The sequence below is a fragment of the Desmodus rotundus genome, chromosome X (genome assembly GCF_022682495.2).
Source record: "Desmodus rotundus isolate HL8 chromosome X, HLdesRot8A.1, whole genome shotgun sequence".
Classification (NCBI taxonomy): Eukaryota; Metazoa; Chordata; class Mammalia; order Chiroptera; family Phyllostomidae; genus Desmodus; species Desmodus rotundus.
Window position 1 is genome coordinate 66230072 of NC_071400.1, and position 18581 is coordinate 66248652.

An 18581-nucleotide genomic window follows, 5' to 3' on the forward strand; every position below is an offset into this window, starting at 1 on the left:
GATGGAAGCTAGAAACAGAGAACAACCAATGGGGAGCCACGCGCAAAAGGCGTAAGAAGGGGTGACGATAATGGCCAATGGAGGTTCTCGTGAGCGTGCACAAGCCTTCAAGGGGCGGTGCCAGAGCGGAATTAGCCAATATGAAGACTGCAAGAAGCCAAGAAGCCGGAGAGGCGGTGTATGAGTGCCTTGGTGGCGGGACTGGAGGGGCAGAACCAATGGGGGTGAGTGGTGAAGGCGGGAGCAAGGAAAAGAGATGGCAAATAGCCAATGGGGGAGCCAGAGCTAAGTGGAACTTTCAAAGGGCTGTGTGAAGTGACACCATGGCGAGACATGAAAGAGCAGAGCCAGCGGGAGTGTTATAGGTGGTGTGAAGGAGAGGATGAAGAGTCAATAAGGAAGCCAGAGGAGAGGACATTGCCTAGGAGTCTATGGGCTGTAGGGTAGTCAAGAAACAGAGCATGTACCTTCTCCTTAACCCTCCGTGACTCCCCTTTGCCCCTAAGCTGTGAAACCCCACAGCCCCTGAAGACTTAGACTGCACCCTAGTGTGAGATCTAAGAAAGCAAAACGGACTCTCCTGTCACAGTTACTGCATGTCTTTGGCCCACTTACAAGCCTTTGCTTGAGTGCCACTAGCCAAGAATGCCCCTAATTGTCACCCTCAGCATTCTCCAGGACTTGACAATATTACTGAATGAATGGCCGAGTGAAAATTTGAACTTTTTTGGAAGATTAGCTTTTTCTAACTAGCCCAGCAAAAACACGGAGCCTGGCTATGCCACCCAGAGTTGAATGGGCATGTTGGCAGACACTGACTAACGTAATCACAAATCCAAGCCCTGTCTTTCTTGCCCGACTTGACGCTCCACACCTTACATGGCCTCACCTCCTTTCTGTCTCCATCTCTTTTACTGTTCCCTCTCCCAAGAGCACTATTCCTTCTGCTTCCTCCATCTAGTCAACTCCTTCCACTCTCCCTTTGAGCCCTCACCTCCTGTGGGAACTGAATTGTGGCTTTTTTGCACTGAACATATCCAATCATATATTTCCCCTCCATCCTAGGAGGATTTACTGTACACCTACTGTATGCAAGGTTTTGACCCACAGCATCCTAGGAGGAAGACAGTCTCCCCAGCAGCCGCCTTCCTCCCCTTCCCCCACATGTCTCAGTGTCCAAGGGTCATGGGTCAGGGAGGAATATGTTCCACTGCACATAAGAGAAAAATCACGAAATAATAGGAGCTTAAGTGAAATAGAACTTCATCTTTTATCACCTAAAAATCCAAGCTGGTGAGTAGTCCAGGGACTCCCTCCTGCCTACCCAGTTAGGGCATTGTCTGTGTCCAAGTCTAGCCCCCAGACTCTCATCCTTCAACAGATCCTATCAGCTCTCCATTTACAATATTTCCCGAATCCACTTTCCTTACCCACTTCAATGCCAACACCGTCATCAGTCATTTGAACTACTGAAATAGCCTCCCTCTCTCTGGTCCCTCTGCTTCTACCCTCACTCCTATAGTCAGTTCTATACTCAGCAATCAGAGGAATCCTGTTAAATTCCAAGACAGTTCATGTCTCTCATCTGCTCACAATTCTCCTGTGGACTCCTCCCCACTCAGAATAAAAGCCAAAGTCCTCACCATGGGCTATGAGATCTTACGTCAGCTAACTCCCCACCCTTGTCCATTCTCTGACATCACCTCTTACCCCTCTTCCTCTCATTCACCCTACTTTGACCATACGGACCTCCTTAGTAGACCTTATGCAAATCAGGCATACTCCCACCTCAGAGCCTTTGCACTGGCTATTTCCTCTGGAATTACTCAGGTATCTACATGGCTCCCTCCCTTATTTCCTTCAAGTATTTGTCAAAGGCCCTCTTCTCTGGGGATTTTCACCCACCACCTTGTTTAATCCTGCCCATTGTCCCTCAGAAGCCTTCATTCAAGAGGATGTAGTCCAGTACAGAGAAGAGGTGGTGAACTCTGCCCCTCTCTGCCTACCTGACCCCCAGCTCTCTGCAAGGATCCAGTCTCTCAGCAGCAGCATCACACCTCCCCACCCAGGTAGCCTCCTGGGACTCTTTGGGCCACTGCCCTCACTCAGTTTTCCTCCTATTTCTCTTGCCACTCCTCTGACAGTAAGGGTGAGATCATCTGAGAGGGTGTAAGAGGGGTTCATCTCATACCTCTAACCCTGAAAGAGAAAACCAGCCCCTTCTCAGGAGAACCTGTGGCAGAGAATGAGACCTTGGCTTCTAGAATTGACCTGGTTAACAGTTGCACAGCAGGTGTAAGAAATGTTCGGTCCCAAGTCCACAGGGAGCAAGGGGTCATTAACCTTGGGGGCATCTCTAAAGTTAACTTCCCAGGCTCCTTTTGACAAGCACAGTTCTTCCCCCTCTCCTGCTCCCAACTATAAGCCACATCTGTTAAGCCCCTGATGTACAAAGGGTCCCTACAGGTCTCAACCTGAGGACCTCATCCCACCTTGGTGCATCCCCTGAATGCCTGGCACTCAGGCCATCTGTGGGTCGCAGATGTCTCCCACCAACTCAGAAGCCTCAACCAGTGAAAGTTTTGTTTTGAACTAATGGTAGGGAGGGTTGGGCTTTTTTTTAATTGTCATTGTAGGCTGATTTTTTTAGATCTTTTTTTTTCTATTCACCTTTTTTTTTTTCTTATCTTCACAAAGCCATACCATCAGACCCCCTCTGGGCTTTTCCAGAAAGGTGAGTCTGAGTTGAGGAAAGAGGCTCTCCTTTTTTTTCGGAGCTTGGGAGGTGAGGGGAGGAAAGGAGGCAAATGGGTGAAGGGGTGGATCTTGGCCACTATGTTTGTACCATGGGAATAAAAAGATGTTTCCAATTTCTCTTTTCCAGGCCTGAAACCGCTCTTGTAGATGGGTTGGAGTGAGCAATGGATGACAGAATCCTAGGCCATGCAGGGTACTGGAGAGCTGGGGACTGCAAGTTTCAGCCACGGCCTGTCAGGAGAAGCCTCTGGACACTGGTCTCCCCTGCTGAGCATTGGTTGGAAGGGGTGCTCGCTGAGGTGAGGAAATGCAGCCACCAATTCTTGGGCAACCTTAAAACTGAACAACCTTCAAGCCCCCCAGAAGAATCTCAGAACCTCCCTGTAATTGCACCCTAGAATTTAAAACCTGAGACTGTTTGTTGGGCTCAAGGAAACTTGGGAGTTTCAAAGCCCAGTACCAAGGAAGGCAGGGCCTCCACTCACCAGCTCTGTGATCTGGAACAAGTTTTTTGACTACCTTGTGCATCTTCTCCACCTGTATAATGGCCATGATGACAAGATGGACCTCAACAAGCTTTGGTGAGGATTGAATGTGACCATTTCTGAGAAATGTTCAGCACTGAGTCTGGCACATTGAGAATTTGAGATAAATCTCACCTGCAGGGATGTTGGCAGATATTTGGAATCCTAAAACCTTGGAAAATTGTTTTGTTTTCTTTCTTTGTTTGTTTTTTTTTGTTTTTGTTTTGTTTTGTTTTGTTGGAAGTAGAAAATCGCAAAGGCTGAGGGCCTCGGCGGCATCAGGCCATGGTGTCCCTGACTACGTGAGAGTTGGGCTCTGTGAGGATGGGTGCACTAATGCTGGGGTCCTGGTCAGGACTTTCTCTGTAGGGTGGCCTCTGGGTCAGAGCTCTTAGGCCCTGAGACACGATAAAATGAGACTTTGCTCCATGTCCTCACCCACTGATGTTCAGTGGATTCTGGAAGCCAGCGGTTCTCAGACTCTTTGATTCTGTTAATTGTAGGAGGTGGGGAGGACTCCCTGCTTTTTTCTTCATGAAGTAACTTCTATGCCCCTCACCCTCTGTAGAAAGATGGGTTGCAAGTGTGTCCAGAGCTCCCCCACTGTGGGCAGTAAGACTGGTAATGACCATATCAATTCCACCTAAGGGGAAACTGAGGTCTGGAGCAGGGCAAAGCTTCTGGAAACCCAGCCTTATTCCCTTTCCCTGGTGTTTCCCAATCACACATATGGCTTTAGTGCCTCTCTTTCTTTTCCCAGAGACCCTCAAATATCCTCTCATTCACAGAGTAGCATCTCTGCATGCCTGTGATGCCCCTGTGATTTGACTTCTTTTCCCTTGTTTTTTTCCTAACTCTACACACTTTTGTTTTAAAAACTGTGGTTTCTCATGAGTCCTGTTATCTCATTGATACCTCTCACCTCTGTGGTGAGGGGAAGAAATCATATTTTCAGATGAATCTTAAAGGGCAAAGAAAAAAACCAAAATTTCCGTTTAAGTCTCATAATCAAGAAGAGGAGAAACAGAGCAAGAGAGAGAGAGAAAACTATGAGAACCCCCCCCACCCCGTGATTATCAGCGCACACAGTCATCGAAAAAAAAATTGGATTATTAGAAGAGAGAGGTCTGTGGCTTCCACACCGTGGGTTTTCTTCTCGGTATAAAAGCAAAGTTGTTTTTGATATGTGACAGTTTCCCACAAGCCAGGCTGATCCTTTTCTGTCAGTCCACTTCACCAAGGTGAGTGTCCCCGCTCTCCCCCACCAGATGCAGGTCCAATGGAAGAGATGGCAATGAGGTAGGCACTGGAGGGTCAGGGGTCCTCCAGTATAGCCCAAACGCATGCAGCTACTGTGGTCCTGGTCAGGTAAGATGGGGTTTTTTAAAAATAATAATAGTAATAATAAATGCCAGAAAAATGATAGGTAAAGTACTTAATCAATGCTTGGGTGGAGGCAAAGATAAATAAATTGATATGTTGATAGGTAGCATTTTTTAAGATTTTATTTATTTATTATTAGAGAGAGAAAGAAAGGGAAGGAAACATTGTTGTGTGAGAGAAGCATTGATCAGCTGCATTTCACATGCCGCTAACTGGGGACCTGGCCCACAACCCAGACATGTGCCCTGACCGGGAATCAAACTGACAAACCTTTTGGTCTGCAGGCCAACATTCAGTCCACCGAGCCACACCAGTAAGGGCAAATTTTTAAAATATGTCAACTGCCAATCTTTATGAATTTCAGAGCTTTAAACAACTTGAAACACTGTCCAAGTATGCCTGGAAATTTCAACTACATCTCTCACCTCTCTCCATCTCTTCTCTCTCAATATCTCCCATCCCTCTGCCTCTGTTTGCCCTGTCTCACTCATTCTGTGTTTTTCTGCTCCTCTCTTTCTCTGTTTGTTTTCCTAGTACTCAGAATCTCCATCCTTCTGTCTTAATCTGCTCTGAGCATTTTCCCTGTTTCCTCCATCTTAACCACACTCCTTCAGTCTCTTTTCCTCAGCCTTTCTCCCACCATCTCACCTGCTTTCTTGTCCTTCCTTCCTCCACCTGCCTTCCTACCCAGCATACAGCACAGAACTTTATACACTGTTATTGGCCCTCAATAATAGTGTGTTGAGTAATGCTCATGAAGACACTTAAATTTTATAAGAATGAGCATGAATTCTGCTTGCTCCAATTGAAGGTGGATTGTGAGCTATCAGGTCAGGCTCAGGACTTAGCTGAACTTGTCCTTGCACTGTATGAAAGGAGTCCCTCCTGTGGGACACCTCATGCTATTGTCAACCATGGTTTAACTGTGTGGTCCTAGTCACAGGATCATGTGCGTGTGTGTGTTTGTTCAGAGTCCATGTCCAGGAACAGAACAGGCTGTTCAAGGCTGGAGTGAGCTCGTCTCTGCAGGCTTAGCAAGTGTTCACTAAGTGTTAGCTGTTAGTATTTTTTTTTAACGAAATTAGAATCATGCTATCCATTTGCTTTGTTCCTGCTTTATTCAATAAATAGGAGCATTTTTGTAGATCACTAAAAAAATTGGTTCAACATATGATCTTTCATGCCTGTCAAAACTGACCTCACATTGGCATGAACCATAATTGGTTACACCAAATGCCCATCTTTGGATATTTGGGTTGTTTCTAGTTTTTCCCAAGATCATCCCTGATTAGTTCCTTGGATTCCTGAAAATAGAGTTGCTGAGGCAAATGGTGTGAAACCATTTTTAAGGTTTCTGACCCTCTCTGCAAATTGTTCTTCCAAAAGGTTGTCCTGTTTTATGCTTCCTTTACTCAAGCTAACCTTGGGTGGGTATTATCATTTTTTAATCCTTTCTCAACATTACAGGTAAGAAAAAATACTACCACATTGTCAAAATTTACATTCTTTGATTACTTATACTATTTATTGACCATTTATGCTTTTGGAAGTTCTGGTGTCCTTAGTCCTAATAGGGTGTTCATCTTTTTTCTTATTGATTTATCACATTTAGAAATGCAGACAACTGTAATTGAATAACAATAAAAAAGGGAAAAAAGAAAGGATATTTATTTAGAAAGGATATTAACCTCCTATCAGCCATGCATATATATCAAATATTTGCTTTTTCTATTTTTTCACAGTGTTTTGCGGTACTTGTGATGTTTTTATATAGTCAAATAGTTTAGTCTTTTCTTCTGTGGTTACTGTCTCTGGTTTTGTGCTTAGAAAGTCCTTTCCCACTTGAAAATGAGATAAATGTTCACATGTGTTGGCTTCTAGTCTCTTTTATGGCTTCATTTTTTCCATTTACTATAGCGATTAAGACTGTCTGGGACAAACCAACACTTACCCTAACCCATCTGTGTGAATTTTAACCAGGCATTTAAATTCTCTGTACCTCCATTTCCTCGTACATACTTGATGGTTATAATAGTACCTACCTCGGACATGGTTGTGAGGATTAAATCTATTAACCATACTAAGTGCTAAGCATAGGGCCTGGAATACAATAAACACAAGGTCCATGTTAGATATTATTATTTATCTTTTTATGGATCTAGAATTTATTTTAGTATATATGATGATGCTGACATTTTGAACTGGGCAGGGAGGGGTTAGTGGGAAAATGGACTGATTATTCATTCAATAACTTTATTTTTCCCTTAATTATCCCAGAAACATGGGTTAACCAATCTATCCTACACTGTCCCCCAGTTTGTAATTCCACCTTCATCACAAATTCCATTCCCTCTAGCCGTGGGTCTGTGTTTGAGCTTTCTATTCTGTTCTATTCCTGTGTCTGCTTTTATACCAGAACTACATGGCTTTGCTGATTGTTGCTTTGCAATACAATACCATACCATACCCAGACCTGGGTGTAGCGCCCATCTTGCCTTTTGTTATTCCTCATCATTTCAGGCAGCATCAGTTCCTCCAGCCAGAGGCCAGCAACTCTTCTTACTTGGGGCACAACTCTCTCTCTCTCTCTCTCTCTCTCTCTCTCTCTCTCTCTCTCTCTCCCTCCCTCCCTCCCTCCCTCCCTTTCCATACACACACACACACACACACACACACAGATATATAGATATAGATAGATAGATGATAGATAGATAGATACACATACACACATACACACACTTATGAATGCTATTGGTCACACACACACACACTGTCTTTCCTTTTCTCAGTGTCTCTCACTGTCTCTCTCATTCTCTTTGTCTCTACTCTTTGTCTGACTCTGTCCCACCTCAGGTCTCTCCCATCTCTCTCTGTATCTCTTTTTCTCTGTCTCCCTTCCCCTGTATCTGTCTCTTTGTTTCCATCTCTATATAGCTCTATGTATCCCTGTCTCTCATTCCCCTTGATAGGGAGCAGTTGTCGACTTGAAGCCCTATAGACAATTAACAACTCACCCTGACACAGAGTGGAAGGGCCCTGGCACTCACCTACTCCACATTTCTCCCTTTCCCAGTATACAAGAGGAGGAAATTGAGGCCCAGAGATGGGTGGGAGGGCCTCTCCCAGGTCCTCACAGGGATACGGTGGCAGAGTTGAGACCCAAGCTTAGATCTTAGGACTCTCAGTGGGAGCCTGTCTCTCTTTCTCTCCCCAACTGTGGGTCTCAGTTACTTTTCAGCATCTATGAGGGGGGCAAGGGGACCTGGGCTGCTCCCCAGCTGCTTCCATTCCCCATTCTGCCTTCTCACAGGTGGAACCCTCACTGAAGCAATAGGATCCATGGTCACAATGTAGGGCTCAGCTTCCCAAGAGCTAGGCTGGGTGGAATCCTGGGGCCCCATGGGTCAGGAGGCCTTGTGGGCAAAGGGTGGTGTTACTGGGAGGACATCAGTCAGTGGGCCTGGCTATGGACAGAGTTCAGCCATGTCCCCATAGTTGGCACTGGCTCCTGGGAACCTCTACCCCAGGGCCCTTCCAGAGAGCCTGGTGGTGGGATATCTACTGGTAAAGGCCAGGGCTTTTCCTGCTCCCCATCATGAGGCCCTCGCCTAAGGTGTGCCAGCCTCAATCTCCCCTGTCTTCTCTCCCCATCTCTGGCATAGTGGCTGTGATTCTGGGAACACTGTCCCAGAATGGACAGGGAGATGGAGGCCCTGAGGGTCCATTCACTGATCACTGACATTTGACTAAGTGTTTCATGTGCATTGACTTTGGAAGATGGGTACCGTTATTGTCCCACTTTACATATGAGCCTGAGGAGAGTTGCAGTTGGTTAGTGGCAGAGCCTGGCCCCAGGCTGGGGGAAGTATAGAGAGTAATTCTGCCTTCATAGAACTTAGGAGGGAGGCTGAGGATAGATTTACTGCAATTTCAGGCCTGGTAGGCGGGAGGCCCAGTGAAGTAGTGAGCTTTCTGTCCTTCAGAGAGTTCCAGTGAGTTTGAATACCAGGGACGTTGGCCTTCACATACTGAGAAGTTGGCCCTATGGGTCCCAGAGCGTCTGTGAGTTTGAGATTCTGGGATCCTTTGAATCTAAGAAATGATGTTCTGTGATTCTGAGGTTCTGGCATAGTACCATTTGAAGACCCTGAGGGTCCCAGTATCTGTGGGATCTGCATGGCACTTCCTAAGCATCAAATCTTGGGCCTATCCTTGACCAAGAAAGGGCCATGTCTGCAGGTCCCAGGGCTTGTCATGGTGGCCAGATGGACGTCACTCACCACATCCGCCAGCACCCACATCACCACACCTGGGCCAAGCCAGCTGCAGGATGGGCCAGCCAATTCTCGGAACGAAACCCGTGGGGTGGGGTGTCTGCCCCTTTGTCTTCCTCCTTGGTGCCGATGAAGCCCAATGCATCCGGCCGCCATGACGTCAATGGCGGAAAAATGTGGGGAAGTCAGAGGCTCTGACAACAGGGCCCAGATGCAGACCCCGATATGAAAACACAATCTATGTCCCAGAAACATCCTCCATGCGTCTTCTGAGAAATAGTCAGAAAGGGACGCCCCAACAGACGGTGCAGGAAACTGGCTGCCCAGCCTGGCCCTCCAGTACCCCACCACTAGACAGACCATATCCATGTCCCCTTTCTGAGAATGTATCTCTGCTTCCCTGAGTCAGGCCATTCGAGATGTGTTTGGGTAGGAGATTCCTTATAAGGTCTGGCCAAGTGTCCAGGCAGCTTCAGAAGTGACCATAGGCCAGCTCTGTGGACCAAGCCAGAGTAGTGGAAAACATCCACTCACTCACCAAAATTGGTACTAGTTTGCTCCAGCTTCTGTAACAAAGTACCACAGACCGGGTAACTTAAACAACAGAAATTTATTGTCTCAGTTCTGAAGGCCTGAAGTCCTAGATCAAGGTGATGACAGGGTTGGCTCCTTCTAGGGCTGTGAGGAAGAAAGTATTCATGCCTCCCTCCTAGCTTCTCATGATTTGCCGAGAATTTTTGGCATTCCTTGACTTCTAGAAGCATCACCTTGATCTCTACTTTCATTCATTCACTCATTCTTTCACTTGCTTCCCCATGGTCACTGATGTTCTCTCAGGCCCTTGTTTTGAGCCTCCACAGACCCAGACTCCTATTTCTCACTCAGTATACTTCTAACCCCCCAAGGAGACTAAGAGTTGTATATTTAGATTTTCACCCCCACCTCCCTCAGCACTACAGCTCTGACAACCCCCATGGGCTGATAGCAAAGAAAGGAAGGAGCAACTTCTCCCCCAGAACCCTTCTTGTACTCCCTTGGGCTGTTCTTGGCAGCTGTGTGCCCAACCCTGTGCTATGGGGTAGGGCGGGGAGATACACACACACAGCCCCACAGCAGGGTACATGTGTAATATACACACACACACACCCTTTCTGGAGAAAGAAGTGGAGCTCTCAAGTCACCATGAGACTGTGGAACGCTGCCCCTAGGTGTCCCCTTCAATAAAAAGGAGATTGGACTAAGCATTCCCTTCCAGCTCTGACTTCCTTTCATGCTGGGATTGCGGGATTCTGAGGAACCAAGGCCCTGCTCTTGGGGAGTGTGGGGTTCTGGAGCCATTACAGCAGGCTTTCTGGATTGGCCTTGGATAGGGGAAGAGAAAGAAGAGTGGGCATTCCAGGCAAGCCAAACAGCATAAGCAAAGGCTTGGAGGTCAGCTAGGGATAAATTTCAATGGGGGCTGAGTCAAGGAGCTTCCACAGGCATCAGATCAAGAGAAACAATCTCTCCTTCTCTCTGGCACCCTCTATGCCAGTTCTATGCAGAGCAGAACCCAGAGGTGACCAGACCCTGCCCCTGCCTGAGCTCCAGACTCCTATACCCATGTGCCCACTCAGCATTTCCACTCATATGTCTAATTCCAGACTCTTCATGCCCATTCACACCTGGATCATCACCCCTTTACCCAGCTCCCCTCTGCCATCTCACGTCACATCAGCTCTGTCCCTCCAGCAGCTCAGGCTAGTACCCAGAAGTCACCTTGACCCTCCCTCTCTTACTCCCAGATCCAAGCTACCAGAAAATTCTCCTGACTCCACCTTCCAAACATACTCAGAATCCACCTACCTCTCACCATCTCCACTGCTACCGTCCTGGTCTGTGCCACCATCATCACTTACCTGTTCTGTTGCAGTTGCATCCTCACTAGTTCCCTGCATCTGTCCTTGCCTTCCTAGAGTCTGTCCCTCTCACAGCAGCCACAGGGATCTTTTGAGTCCATGCCCCCCTGCCACTCCAAAATATGCTCAAGTCACTGGAGTAAAATAATGCTCCCAGGAGAAAATCACAGACCAGCTCCAGTGGGATCAGCAAAGGTTGTGTGGCCTATGCCAGATACAGGGAGGACCAGAGGGCTAAGGCCTTCAAGGCAAGCCTCAAGTGATGGTGGAAGGAGCTGAGACCTACCCTTGCTGAGGCCCCACAAACCACCCCCAAACCCCCAACCTCTCTCTGGAGGACACATCCCTGCCAGGGCTGTGCCATCATGTGCAGCCATGTGCTATACCTGTGAGAGACTGCACATGGGGCATGTGTGCAGGCACATGGGGCATGTGTGCAGACACATGCACACCTGTGTTCCTGACAACAATGTGTGTGTGCACATGCACACATGACCAGGGCTGAGGTCCAGTTGTGGGGTTTTTGGGGACATGTCTCAGCCAATGCCTGCTCTGACCAGAGGCAGTATCCACATGGTTCGGGTGGTTGGGTATTTTGCACACCCCTCAGCACATGTATAACTCTTTCCCCATGTGTCTCCACAGCCTGACCTCGGACACAGACCCAATGCCCAACCCCAAGCCAACCAAGCCCTTGGCCCCTTCCATGGTGCTCAGCCCATCCCCAGGAGCCTCGCCCAGCTGGAGGGCTACACCCAAGGCCTCAGACCTGCTGGGGACCAAGGGCCCAGGGGCAACCTTCCAGGGCCGGGACCTCCGAGGTGGGGCACATGCCTCCTCCTCCTGCTTGAACCCCATGCCACCATCACAGCTGCAGGTGAGGCCCAGGGCCCATGATGTAGCAAGCAGGGTGGAGTACCTGGGCTTACAGGTGCCGACCTTTTCTTTGGCACTGGGCGGGGGGCCCGGCTGGGGCACAGGAAGTGGTTTTCTGGGTCTCAGGCAAGTCTGTGACTTATGCAGATGTCACAGGGCCAAGAAAGTCCCCACTTAGCAGGTCTCAGATATTCAAGGCTCTCCCCAAACTCCCAATCCCTGTCTCAGGAAAGGAAATCCTGTCATGGTCCCATGGGCATGGCCACGTGTCCCCATCCCCATGTGACAGAGGAGAGGGCTGGAGCCCAAGAAGGTGGGATGACAGAGTTGAGGACAGCTCTGCCACTGAGTTTGTTGATCTTGAGAAAGCCACTCAGTTTCCCTGAGCCTGAATTTCTACATAGGTATAAAGGAGATGGTCATAGTACCTACCATGGGGGCTTGTGGTGAGGAGCATATGAATTTGACATGTAGAACAGTGAGGATGAAGATGGCATCACTCTTGCCTGCCTTCTCCCCCCAGCTGCCCTCAGTGCCCCTCGTCATGGTGGCACCCTCTGGAGCACGGCTGGGTCCCTCACCCCACTTGCAAGCACTCCTCCAGGACAGGCCACACTTCATGCACCAGGTATCAACCTTGACTAGGCAGAGGTGAGGGAGCTGGTGGGGGAATTGGGGAGGGAGCCAGGCTGGATAACAGCCCATATGTGCCCCTAGTTCTCAACAGTGGATGCCCATACCCGGACCCCCATGCTGCAGGTGCACCCACTGGACAGCCCAGCTATGATCAGCCTCCCACCACCCACAGCTGCCACTGGGATCTTCTCTCTCAAGGCCCGACCTGGCCTGCCACCTGGTAATACTACACCCCACAACTCCACAGAATCCTAGAGCCCCCAAGTCCTTGAATGTGAGCAGTGTAGGCTGCTGAACCATGGCCCTCAGGTGTCAGGTTTTATCATCTTGGAAACTCCAACCTCCAAAAAATGTCAGGCTCAGAACCTGAAACATGCACAACGTCAAAATCACGGAACCACAGATCTCTGTAGAGTTAGTGAAAAGGTCAGATCTTACGAATGGCAGCCTTTGAGCTGCTCCGCCAGAAACCTTGGATGTTAGGAACACCAGAGTCTTTAGGAGGGTGGGTAGCTCAAAAGGAGAGGCCTGTGGGCCAAGTTCCAGAACCCAGCCCATAGTCTACAGATGTGCCCTGTCCCCACCCACAGGGATCAATGTGGCCAGCCTGGAGTGGGTGTCCAGGGAACCAGCACTGCTCTGCACCTTCCCAAGCCCTGGTGCTCCCAGGAAAGACAGGTAAGTGGGCAGGGCTGGGAAGGACCCTTGCCCTGCCATTCCTTCCCCTGACACCCTCTGTCCCCCCAGTACCCTTTCAACCGTGCCCCAGGGCTCCTACTCACTGCTGGCAAATGGCGTGTGCAAGTGGCCTGGATGTGAAAAGGTCTTCGAGGAGCCAGAGGACTTCCTCAAGTGAGTGTCCCAGGCCCATTCTAGTCCAGGGAAGTCCCCAGTTTGTAGAAGGAGGTCTTAGCTCAGAAGGAGGTCTTAGCTCAGGCCTCATCCTGATAGGTAGTAAGATAAAAGAGGCAAAAGCTAAGAATAAGAATTCAAATCCAGGCTCTGTCACTCACTAGCTGTAAGACCTTGGGCAAGTTACCTAGTTTCTCTGGGACTTGGTTTTCTCATCTGTACATGGGGAATAATAGTGTGTGCTATTATTTACCTCCGTTTTACAGACAAAGAAACTGAGGCCAAAGAGGTTAAGTGTCTTGATCAAGATCACCCACTTCCTAAGTAACAGAGCTGGGGTTTGAACACAGGCAGCCAGCCTCCAGAATTCGCACTCCTAACTGCTTTGTCCTGCAACCCCTCATGGCAACACACCAGCTTATTTTGTCCATCCCCAAAGTCCCAGCTCCTAAAAATAGCTGTTGCTGCCTCTCTAGCCTCATAACACAAAAATACAACACACATACACACACCTTCTCCAACCCTACCCACCTATCAATGGCAATCTGTCCTCTTCACCACCAGGCCTTCCCTCTACCTGGAATGACTTTCCTGCTCTCACCTCCCTGGCAGCTCCCAGCTTGCCACTCTTCCAACATCATCTCCAACACCCTGACCAGGCTCAAGTGGCAAGCTCAGGTCTGGCACAAAGGAGATGCCAAGTAGCATGTGTTGAAGGAATGAGGGGTGTGAGAGGGAGACTGAGGTAGGGGGAGTTGGAGGCTGAGACACCTCCCAGAGGGTCTGAGCCCTCCCCAGTCAGAACATTGAGCCAATAGGCCAGGTCCACCTGCATGGAATCTTCCCCCTCCCTAGGCACTGCCAGGCAGACCATCTCCTGGATGAGAAGGGCAGGGCACAGTGTCTCCTCCAGAAAGAGGTGGTGCAGTCTCTGGAGCAGCAGGTGACATGGAACATGGGGTCATGGTGGGGGGATGGTGGGCAAACCTTATGTCCACCCTGTACCCAAAGCCAAGCTCACCGAGGATGGGGCTAGCATGAAGAAAGGAAGGGGAAAGGGCACTCCCAGGGAAGACCATAGCCTGTGCAAAGACGTGGTGGGAAAAGGCCAGGTTGAGACCTCACTTTGTGCCCATCCTCACAGCTGGTAGTGGAGAAGGAGAAGCTGGGTGCTATGCAGGCCCACCTGGCTGGGAAGATGGCCCTGACCAAGGCTCCATCCGTGGTAAGCCACCCCAGGCCTGATGTTGGCACAGACTGCTGGGGAAAGGGGGTAGGGGAGAGGCGCTTCAGGGTGCAGGAGACCTATCCTTACACCCAGGCCCTGGGATCTCCGGACCCCTGTTCCCAGCTCCAAACATGCCCAGACTTGAGAACCTATCCCCTTGCACTTATAAACCCTCTAACCCTAACCTCTTAAAACATCATAATCTTGTTTCCAAAACAAAGCAAATAGCTAGACACTTACTGAACACAGACCATGTGTCACTGGCAGACTGTCAATATAACTTGCTGGGCCCAGGGCAAAATGAAAATGCAGGGCTCAAATTTCAATATGACAGCGCAGGTCACTAAACAAAGTGCAGAGCCCTGTGCGGCTGTACAGGGTGCCCACAAGGCGTCCCTGGGTGACAGGTACTGCTTCTGATCTCTTTGCTGGTGTGAACTTATTCAGTCTTCATGATGCCACTGTAACGTGGGCATTGCTATCATCCCTAACCCACAGATGAGGTTAAATTGAGGCCAGGCACATTTAAGTGTCTCTCCCAAGGTTGGGTAGTAGAGGAGCTCGATTCAACCCCAGCCCATGGCCCCAGCATTGATGAGCTACACACACACTAGCGTCCACACCACACTCTGAAAAATAGGGCTCATGCTGCTTTGTGGGAATACACATTAGACTGAAGTTCAGAAGAGGGTGCCCTTGCTTTTAAAAAACACTTAATTATTTAAAATTTAAGTGGAAAGTTTCAGCCTCTGGGTCACCAGCATCTCCCTCCCCACCCTCCCCAGGTGTCATCTGACAAGGGCTCCTGCTGTGTTGTAGCTACTGGCACCCCGGGCACCACCATTCCAGCCTGGCCCAGTCCCCAGGAGGGCCCCAATGGCCTGTTTGCTGTGCGGAGGCACCTCTGGGGCAGCCATGGACATAGCACATTTCCAGGTAAGGATGGTCTGTGCCCTGCATGGTGTCCCTGAACCCCTAATCCCCAGGCTGGCATGAAATTGGGGTGGGGGATCTCCACGCTGCTCTTCCCCACCACCACTACCTAGCCTTTGGGAAAACACATCTGCTTGAAGAAGTTTCCTCTCAGGGTTTCTGTATCCTGCAAGCTCCCATTATGGTCTCAGATGTGTAGCCCTGTCTCCCCTGGGGGTTGGGGCTTCAGCTATTCCATTTGGTCGTCAGATGAAAGGGAATTACCTATGTCATTTCCAGGGACTCTCCCTCTCCCCTCAGCCAAGGGCAAGTGGGACAATTCACCCAAGTTCACCAATCCCCTACTACACAAAAGTCCTGTCTGGTGGGTTTAACAGGGATCAGGACCCTCAAGTATTATGCTGGTTCTGCCACCAAACCAGTCACATCCTTTTGGTGTGCAACTTACTTCCCTTCTTCTAAACCTCATGGAGAATAAGCCCCATTTTGGCGGGAGTGGTACAGAGAGTAAGTGATACGAGTCATGTCAGGTGCTCAGCAAACAGTAACTGTGATCATGGAAAGAGTGGAGACTATGAGAGGGAGTGGGGAGGTTCAGATGGGGTCTGACTCTTCTCTTACCTTGGACAGAGTTCTTCCACAACATGGACTACTTCAAGTTCCACAACATGCGGCCCCCATTCACCTATGCCACCCTCATCCGCTGGGTAAGCAGGCAGCTCAGGCCAAAGAGAAGAGAAAGAGGGGGTGGGGACCCGCCTCCCAAAGTCCCGGCCTCCCTCTAAGCACCCCCAGGGAGGGTTCCTGCATGCAGAGACCCATGCTTCACATGTGGAGCCCTATGCTGGCTTCACCCCAGACCTGCTCCTAAACCCGAATCTAAACCATCATCCAGGCCAAGGCAAGCCAAATTCGGGCCCTAAACCCACTCCTTTCCTGATGTCCACCACAACCCCATACCTATTCTGCCTTCCAGACCTATAAAATCCCCCCAAAACTAACCTGATCTCTGCCCCTTGCCCTGAACCTTTTCCAGGTATTGCCCTAATTCCTTCCCTGGCCCCAATATATCAACACATCCCCCAGCTGGACCCCATCCCTAACCTCTTCATTGTGACACCTATCTGACCCTTAACCTCACCCCATCCCAACCCCTTCACCTGAATCTCCCCAGTGCCTTCCCAGAACCTTCACCAGAGCCCACCTGCACCTAATGCCAAATCTGAATCTTAACCTAACTCCTATACGATGCCACACAGTCCTCTACCCAGCCCCATCCTGACCCCTAACCTCATTGAAGTTGTAATCACTGCCCCTTAACTTAACCCCATTCCTAAATCCAAACAGATCAAATTCCCTGACTATTAGCCTCACTCCACAACTAACCCCAGCCCTGCCCCTTAACAACTATACACAACTAACCTCAATTTCACAACTACCTTCATTCTTGACCCTGAACCTAACCACATCCCTGGCCTATAAAATAACTGAATAACTAGGCTTATCTCAGACTCCTGAACTAATGCCACACATCATCCTGTTACATGCCCTTCGAATAGTCCTAGTCCATCCCCAGTCTGAATCTAACCAACCCCTTCCCTGACTTTTAGCTCTGCCTGGCCCTTTTTACCCCTTCCAAATCCTTAACTTGACCCCATTCCTGGCCTTTAACCTTCCAAAACCTTGAAACCTCACCCCTCAGAGAAACCGCACTCCAACTCCATCCCAGACCTTTAACATAACTCCAGCCCTAACCCTGAGCTAGGTCCTGCTCTAACCTCAGCCCTGATCCCTTATGTAACACCATCCCAGCCAATTTTTACCCCACTTCTAATCTTGTCTCTAATCCATCACCCCTACACCATCACTCTCCCTCCCTTCCCCTTTCCCCACAATTCCACCCCATGTCAGATGGCCCAGAGTAGGCCACTGTCCCTCTCATACCGACTTTAGAGGAGCATCTCCTCTTACCCCCACACCCTCTAACTTCTAGGCCATACTGGAGGCTCCTGAGAAGCAGCGGACACTCAATGAGATCTATCACTGGTTTACACGCATGTTTGCCTTCTTCAGAAATCACCCTGCCACCTGGAAGGTTAGTGCTTCTGGAGGTGGACAGGCTAGGATAGCCTCAAGTGCCACCACAGTGCTGGGCCAAGCTGGGAAGGCCTGGGGCTGGGCTTGCAAATGTGATGGGAAGGGGCAGGATGTTGGTTTTTGGTGGGGACTGCTGACCTCAGAGGATGGCTGCCCATCCACTCCCCCTATCCCCAGCCTGACTAGCTGGTCCTCCTTCCACAGAATGCCATCCGCCACAACCTGAGCCTGCACAAGTGTTTTGTGCGAGTGGAGAGTGAAAAGGGGGCTGTGTGGACCGTGGATGAGTTTGAGTTCCGCAAGAAGAGGAGCCAGAGGCCCAGCAGATGTTCCAACCCCATTCCTGGTCCCTGACCTCAAAACCAAGGAAAGAAGGAAGGAAGGACAGGGCCAAAATGCAGGGCAAAAGTGGCCAGGGGCAGGGTTAACAGGACCTGGACATGCCCACAGGGACCAAGAAGTATGTGTGCTGACTTGCCTGCCTGGGACCCTACTACCCAGCTGACTACGCCCCTGGATCTTACACTCTGCACCAAGGCTGCTCAGAGGGGCCCCAGCCCCGCAAACCCACCCCCAACTCCACTCCAGCCCCTGCAACAGGCTCTCCAGGCAAATTAAACCTTCACAGCCAACCACACACACAGCCTCACTCAGTCATTCACAGACCACCTTGGGCTAGAAAAAACACAGGTGCTCACAATACTGTCCATTGGACTCCTTACAAACTCCCAAATACAACGAACCTGTCAGTACACTTCAAATCTGCACAGTTATACAGACAGTCACACCCAAGTAGTCTTGTCAACCCACATACCCCAAAGCACACAGCCGCAGCCAGCCTTCGGGACCTTTGGTGTACTGTTACATGGAGTGTGTCTTGACACCCACACAGAAGCAGCTTAGTGCCTTTAGGGTCTCAGGTCCTAGAAAGCCACAGGGACACATACTGCTCACACAGGGTCTCACACAGCTCCTGACACATAAGCTTGGTCACACAGCCCATTAGAACTCACCTGCACATGACACTCACACAAGCACATCCACACAATGCTCCTGCGGGTCTCTTGAGTCCCACGCAGACACACACAGCCACATATATTGACCCGTGAAAATGTACCCTGTG

General features: G+C 49.7%; 1 protein-coding gene across 5 annotated transcripts; it reads left to right on the plus strand.

The window, feature by feature from the left end:
* The first annotated feature begins 123 nt into the window (after positions 1-123).
* FOXP3 (forkhead box P3) lies at positions 124-18514 on the plus strand. 5 transcript variants are annotated; one of them, XM_071220252.1, is made up of 13 exons: positions 124-224; positions 2885-3056; positions 11482-11713; positions 12236-12340; positions 12430-12568; positions 12939-13026; positions 13096-13200; positions 14056-14143; positions 14345-14425; positions 15214-15364; positions 15992-16068; positions 17355-17456; positions 17663-18514. In XM_071220252.1, the coding sequence occupies exons 2-13, from the start codon at positions 2944-2946 to the stop codon at positions 17810-17812; spliced, it is 1431 nt and encodes a 476-aa protein (XP_071076353.1). In that variant the 5' UTR covers positions 124-224; positions 2885-2943; the 3' UTR covers positions 17813-18514. The 5 variants fall into 5 exon arrangements, with proteins under 5 accessions (XP_071076353.1, XP_071076354.1, XP_071076355.1 ...); XM_071220253.1 differs by having other exon boundaries at positions 12472-12568; XM_071220254.1 differs by having other exon boundaries at positions 15248-15364; positions 17663-17801.
* The last annotated feature ends 67 nt before the right edge of the window (positions 18515-18581 follow it).